At 39.6% G+C, this 7,083-nt stretch overlaps 1 protein-coding gene across 1 annotated transcript; it reads left to right on the forward strand.

Annotated features, from left to right (window-relative positions):
- Nucleotides 1–441: 441 nt before the first annotated feature.
- On the forward strand, nucleotides 442–3,060 carry LOC149223122 (E3 ubiquitin-protein ligase CSU1-like). The gene is made up of 2 exons (XM_089383229.1): nucleotides 442–688; nucleotides 2,134–3,060. Exons 1-2 carry the CDS (start codon nucleotides 450–452, stop codon nucleotides 2,804–2,806), a joined length of 912 nt encoding a protein of 303 aa, XP_089239355.1. The 5' UTR covers nucleotides 442–449; the 3' UTR covers nucleotides 2,807–3,060.
- The last annotated feature ends 4,023 nt before the right edge of the window (nucleotides 3,061–7,083 follow it).

The following is a 7,083-nucleotide window of genomic DNA, read 5'->3' on the forward strand; positions in this document are numbered from 1 at the left end:
AATGGCCCGGTTTCCGTCACCGCCCGGAAAATCGTCCGGCTCCGGCCGCCAGTAATCCCTCCGCCACCCTCCCCTAGCTCCACCACCCTCCTTCTCTGCCACCCTCTCCTGGCAATCCTGACATTCCCTGACAGAAAATTCGATCGGAGCTGGAAATCCTGACATCCCCTGACAGATCGGATCCGAGCTGGAATTGCAGCGGTGGAAAGTTATTGCCATTTCTAATTCGAAATGAGGAATTGCGATCCCGTGGGCTGCTCACTCACCTTCCTCCTTGACTTGGCGCCTCCCACTCTGCAATTCCTCCGCTCTACAATTCCTCCGCTCTGCAGCTCGCCACCCAAGGACAATTCGGTGACACCTCTGACTCTGTTAACGACTGATTGAGACATGCACCATTTCTATCCTGTATCTGTCGTTGGCAATCGTAAATCCCCAAGTTAGCGAAGATGCCACAGAGGCATTCAAATAACAATAATGACTTGGCATTCTTTACATACGACGAGAAGAGAAAGCTTGGGTATGGTACTCAAAAGGAAAGGCTCGGCAAGGACTCCATTAAGCCCTTTGATGCCTGTTCTTTGTGCCTGAAGCCATTGATAGGCCCCCTCTGCTGTCAGAAGGGCCACCTCTTCTGCAAAGAATGCATTCTAGAATGCCTGTTAGCGCAAAAGAAAGACATCAAGAGGTAAGATTCGTTATCCTGAATAAACCCAGTTTTTAGTTTTCAATTTTTTTGAGTATTGGGTGTTGTTTTCCCTTGATTTGGGCAAATAGATTCCTGCTACCAGTGTCTTATAGGATGCTATAAGGGTTTTCTCTTTGGGTGTTACTGGTCCTCTGTCGGGAATTGTCCCTATATTAGGGTTTTTCATGGAATCCTCCTATTGGGTTTGTGGGCATTTTCTGTCCCATTTTTTATGTTTTGTTTCGAGTAATGGATTCCTGTTATTAGGTTTCTTGGGGAACTATGCAAGATCGAGAAAGATCGGAGAGAACATATAATTTTTAGATGTGCTGCCCATAAAAAAATGCACTGTAAATTAAATATAAGTAATGTCTCTTCTTTTCCACAACTACTAGCAAGTGAATATATAGGTTGGTTAGGGAAACTATAGGACACCAATACAAAACAAGTAAAAAATAAAGTCAAATGATGAGGCGCGATAAACCTTCCTTTTTGTAATTAAAGACCCTTTTGACTTGATAGGCATTAACCTCCTTACAAGATCCACATTACAATCAGGCTGTTTTTAAGCTGTGAAGCTGTGACCGATGGCATCCATTTTATCAGAGTCACCTAGGACTTCCATCTGACATTTATCCACCAATGTTGCAGCATCAACACAACCCACAGCCTGAAACTATTTGGTCAACTGTATTGAGGGTCAAGGCTACCAGATTTTAACCGTGTCATCATCACTGCAAGTGCTTCAACTTGCTTCCAGACTGCAGCCTGTTGGACTGGTTACTAGACCTTCTTTGCCTGGGTAGATGATCTCCCTCCACCTGCCAGAATAAAGCTCTTATGTCTGTCCAGGGTCTATGTTATTTTCTTTGAAGGAATCATATGGTTACATTTTGTATGAATGGCACTGCCTTTTGATTTGTTGGGAATTTCAGATCTGCATCAGATGGCCAACAGGATTATAATATTATTCCATTTATTTCTTGATGGCTCTTGTTAATCTGGATTCAATGGAATTGGACATTTGTATGGCTTAGTTATCATAGTACCAAGGTAGATTACAATTGACATTAGTCTGCTTTGATGGCTCTTGTTAATCTGGATTCAATGGAATTGGACATTTGTATGGCTCAGTTATCATAGTACCGAGGTTGATCACAATTGACATTAATCTGCTTTGAGCTTTGGATGCCACTGTGCATATTTTGACTATGGGGTCATATTATTCGTTGCATATAGTTTAAGCTAGAAGTTTGGATACTACATGGTAGAAACGAGTGTTGCTGGGATTGTATCCCTATTCATTATCAGTAGAATGACTAGTTTAGGTTGTCGGCACTTCAATGTTGAGAGTACAAAATATCTGATATATTTAGGTTTTTAATTTAAATTTTTTATGAGTGGGTATTGTAAGTTGCTGGTGTTATCGGTGTATGATTTGACAGGAAACTTGCAAGCTATGAAGCACATCAAAAACAGGAGAAGGAGGAGGAAGAAGAGAAGCTGTTGTTAAAGAGGCAACAGGAACTTGATGCATTTGATCAGCAAAACAATGGTGTTGTACCTCAATATAATGACAAAAATCACATTCGAGACAAAAATAGTTTTCATGGGGCCAATAGTGTTAAAGTGACTTCATTTGAAGCGGAGGCTCTTCGGACAATGAAAGCATTTTGGCTGCCATCAGCAACTCCCGAGGCTCAAGCAAAAGTTGAGGCACCTTCACTTGATACAATCTGCCCAGAGGGTAAAGAGAAACTGAAGTTGAAGTCTCTTTTTCCAGTTATTTTTACCAAGGATCCACATGATAAAAAATCTGAGGTTTTGGGGGCCAGTTCTATTTGCCCTAGTTGCAAAGATACACTAACAAACAGGCATACACTAATGGCAATCAGCACTTGTGGCCATATTTATTGCAAAAAGTGTGCAGAGAAATTTGTTAAATTAGATGGGGTTTGTTTTGTCTGCAATAGAAGCTGCAAAGAAAAGCATTTGATCACCCTGGAAAAAGGAGGTACTGGATTTTCTGGTCACGGGGACCACTTGGAGGCAACCGATTTTAAACATGTTGGAAGTGGTTCTGGCATGGGACTTATGAGGCCAACAGTTAAAACATGAACATCAAACTCATGTTGAACTACTATGTACAAATATGATTAAGCAGTCCTAGAATTTTAGTTTGTTGGATTTCATAAATTTGACCAAATAAAGCTTGATTTGCTTTTGTGTTCTAATTTTGAGGCTCTTATGCATCTGGAGTTTTAGGATGACGGTGCATCTCTTTTTAGGCATGTGATCGAAAAATCATGCAGGCATTTACTTTTTGCTCCATATCATCCTAAGCTTTCTTTAAGAGGGTTTGGAGGATTTAATTCTATTTTGTTCTGATATATATAGATATATATATATATATATATATTAGTCAGCCTTGTTCAATTAGCATGGTTCTAGGAATATGATAAGCATGGTATTAGTATATATGTGGCATTTGTATGAGAATATGGTTGCCTCTGTGTCTGAATCTGTTGTATAGTATGTATGCTGTAATAATATCCTGGGTGCAGTTCATGGAATCAGATATTCTTGACTAGGGAACGAAATACGCTAAAACATCAGTTTTCAAGAGATCAGTCCTAGTGCTGTATGTATAATTTAATTGCGATACAAAATATCCGATTTCTGATGCCATTGATCTTTGATTGGGCTTAATATGTAGTTTGCTCTTTTTCAGTATCTTAGCTTTTCTGCTTGGGGGCTACTGATATCCATGGGTGACCAGCAATGAATTTGATAATATAATTTTTGTCCAAAATTTTATAATGCTCACTTATTGAACTCGGGCCCAATCTCAATCATATCTCTCGCATGCTTTTCTGTTGCTCAAGTCAATTCAGCAAAAATCTTACCAAGAATGGACACTATGTTACTTTATGTAGATTTGATTTTTGTTGTATATTCATTATTGATCATTATGAAGGAAAAAGGAAATGTTCTATTAAGCTAGATCTTCGTTATAGAGAAAACTGGAAGTCTTCGAGGCTACAGATGGCAAAATCCCTCGTAATATTGGCGTGATATACATTAATCTTTATAACATATTTAACAGATTGAAAAGACTGATTTCTGGAGTTGCAGACATGTTATCAAGTTCAATGAAATCCATTCTTAACAGCGTAAATTTTATATATCAAGACTTTGTATGTAGTAGTCCATGGAATAAAGCTAATTTCCAGCACTCAAGTTCAATGAAATCCATTCTTAACAGCGTAAATTTTATATATCAGGACTTCGTATGTAGTAGCACCCCCTTCTTTGATGCCTAAATCTGAAAGTTGAATGTTTCAATGGAAAAGGAAACATCAAAGAAAATAAAATATGAATGCACACCATGTAAAATACAACTCCCAAGAAGTAGCTTCTCCCAAAATATAGTATTTTTGTATTTTCCTTCTATTGTATTCATCTTAGAATCCACATCACCCAATTGTGCTAAAGTGTCCAACAAATGGAGTTGAACCAATAAAACCATTTCCACCATACAAGAATTTTCCACCAAAGAACACAATGAACCCATAGAAGAGATTCCAAGAGGAGTACAAGAATTTTCCACCAAAGAACACAATGAACCCATAGAAGAGATTCCAAGAGGAATAAAAGGTCGATGAAATGATTGAAGCAATGTGGTAACCTGGAGTAATAACAACTGACATCATCCCAAAGTAAGTGAAGTAGAGGAAAGTGAAAAATATGAAGAAGAGGAACCATAAAATTTTGGCAAATGTCCACTCAAGAGAAATCATGGAGCAAACTCAAACTAATTTGCATTAGTAAAAATGAGTAACAACTTACCACATCCAAGGCTTAACTCAATTCTTTTCAATGTGAATCATGTTTATTACCATACTTTTGGAGGTGTGCCTCAAATCCTTCTTTATGCATGTTGAAATAGGGTATCAATGTCTTCTGCATGAGCCTCGATGAATATGTGCTGAATATGTAAAGAAAAGAAAGCATTTTGTGTTGTTGCTAAATTCTTGTTGCATTTGCTTTATGAAACAGCCTGATTGTAATGCGGATCTTGTAAGGAGGTTAATGCCTATCAAGTCAAAAGGGTCTTTAATTACAAAAAGGAAGGTTTATCGCTCCTCATCATTTGACTTTAGTTTTTACTTGTTCTGTATTGGTGTCCTATAGTTTCCCTAACCAACCTATATATTCACTTGCCAGTAGTTGTGGAAAAGAAGAGACATTACTTATATTTAATTTACAGTGCATGTTTTTATGGGCAGCGCATCTAAAAATTATATGTTCTCTCCGATCTTTCTCGATCTTGCATAGTTCCCCAAGAAACCTAATAACAGGAATCCATTACCCGAAACAAAACATAAAAAATGGGACAGAAAATGCCCACAAACCCAATTGGAGGATTCCATGAAAAACCCTAATACAGGAACAATTCCCGACAGAGGACCAGTAACACCCAAAGAGAAAACCCTTATAGCATCCTATAAGACACTGGTAGCAGGAACCTATTTGCCCAAATCAAGGGAAAACAATACCCAATACTCCAAAAAATTCAAAACTAAAAACTGGGTTTATTCAGGATAACAAATCTTACCTCTTGATGTCTTTCTTTTGCGCTAACAGGCATTCTAGAATGCATTCTTTGCAGAAGAGGTGGCCCTTCTGACAGCAGAGGGGGTCTATCAATGGCTTCAGGCATAGAGAGCAGGCATCAAAGGGCTTAATGGAGTCCTTGTCGAGCCTTTCCTTTTGAGTACCATACCCAAGCTTTCTCTTCTCGTCGTATGTAAAGAACGCCAAGTCATTGTTGTTCTTTGAATGCCTCTGTGGCATCTTCGCTAACTCGGGGATTTACGATTGCCGGCGACAGATACAGGACATAAATGGTGCATGTCTCAATCAGTCGTTAACAGAGTCGGAGGTGTCACTGAATTGTCCCTGGGTGGCGAGCTGCAGAGCAGAGGAATTGCAGAGCGGGAGGCGCCGAGTCGAGGAGGAAGGTGAGTGAGCAGCCCGCGGGATCGCAATTCCTCATTTCAAATTGGAAATGGCAATAACTCTCCACGGCTGCAATTCCAGCTCGGATCCGATCTGTCAGGGGATGTCAGGATTTCCAGCTCCGATCGGATTTTCTGTCAGGGAATGTCAGGATTGCCAGGGGAGGGTGGCAGAGAAGGAGGGTGGCGGAGCTAGGGGAGGGTGGCCGAGGGCGGAGGGATTGCCGGCGGCTGAAGCCGGATGATTTTCCAGGCGGTGACGAAAATTGGGCCATTCCTCCGCCTAGGTAGACTACTCCATGGAGAAAAGTAAAATTTAGATATTACATCAAAATTTAGAAAGTCATACTTCTTAGACTGAAAAATGATTTTCTCAATTAGCCTATGATATTCTGAGGATATTAACATTGTTGTTATTGGACAATTTGAAGTCCTTGATAAGCAACTGAGATTTTTTGTTCCATTTTGCTGACCAGGCAGTAAAAGTGGTTACAACAATGCTTTCAAAAGGTTATACCCTAGGAAAAGATACTTTAAGCAAAGCCAAAGAGTTAGACGAGAAGTATCAAGTGATGGACACTTCTGCAGCAATGGTGGTAGGTTTTGGCAAATTCTTCGGAAAGATATCAAAAGCGGCTTTGATTACAGCTGGGTATGCATCTTGCAACGCAGGAACAGCACCTGTCAACAGCAGTTATTTTGCAACAGGAGCACTGATGGTTGCTGGGGTTCTTGACAAGGCAGCCAAAGCTGCTGCTAATTTTGGTAATAGGAATAATGCAGCAAAGAAGTAGACTTGAAGTATTATGGCACTATCAAGTTAGAACTGTAATGTAGTGGTGTTGGCCTTCAGGTTTATCTGTCTCATAATTAAGTATGCTTGTAATGTTGCTTACCTTGCCATAGTCGTTCTTGTATCAAATCAATTTTATGGTCTCTGTATATGTGTTTAAATGTCTGATCTTTCTGCAGCCCTTCACATTGAGATACACTATATATCTGTGGGCTTCAACCCCCAAATGCATGCTAGACAGCTGTTGACACCAGCTAACATCAAGAAATTGGAGACGCTTCAGACCACTCAAGCGGTTGGGCAGCTTTTTGATGTTTGTTTTGGATAAATTTAGGAACTTCAAATGTTTTAAGTTCCCAATAGATGTGGGCAATGACTGGATGGAAGTATGACTTAGATCTAACACAGTCATCTAAAACAAATAAACAACGTCTTCATTCTAGATTTTTATTCATTCCTTCAAAATATTTGTTAATTCTGTCCTGAATTCCCTTTACACCCCCTTCTTTTTCCTCAGACACTTTTATCTGTCTGCATGTCGACAGCAGCAACTCTTCAACGACAAATTTGGGTGATACTGT

This window comes from Pinus tabuliformis, chromosome Q (genome assembly GCF_031772625.1).
Source record: "Pinus tabuliformis cultivar Carrire ecotype Pingquan chromosome Q, CPIR1, whole genome shotgun sequence".
Taxonomy (NCBI): Eukaryota; Viridiplantae; Streptophyta; class Pinopsida; order Pinales; family Pinaceae; genus Pinus; species Pinus tabuliformis.

Coding starts and splice junctions, on each gene's coding strand:
- LOC149223122 (XM_089383229.1), top strand. CDS start 450: ATGCCACAGAGGCATTCAAATAACAATAATGACTTGGCATTCTTTACA. Junction 689..2,133: donor CAAAAGAAAGACATCAAGAG/GTAAGATTCGTT, acceptor ATGATTTGACAG/GAAACTTGCAAGCTATGAAG.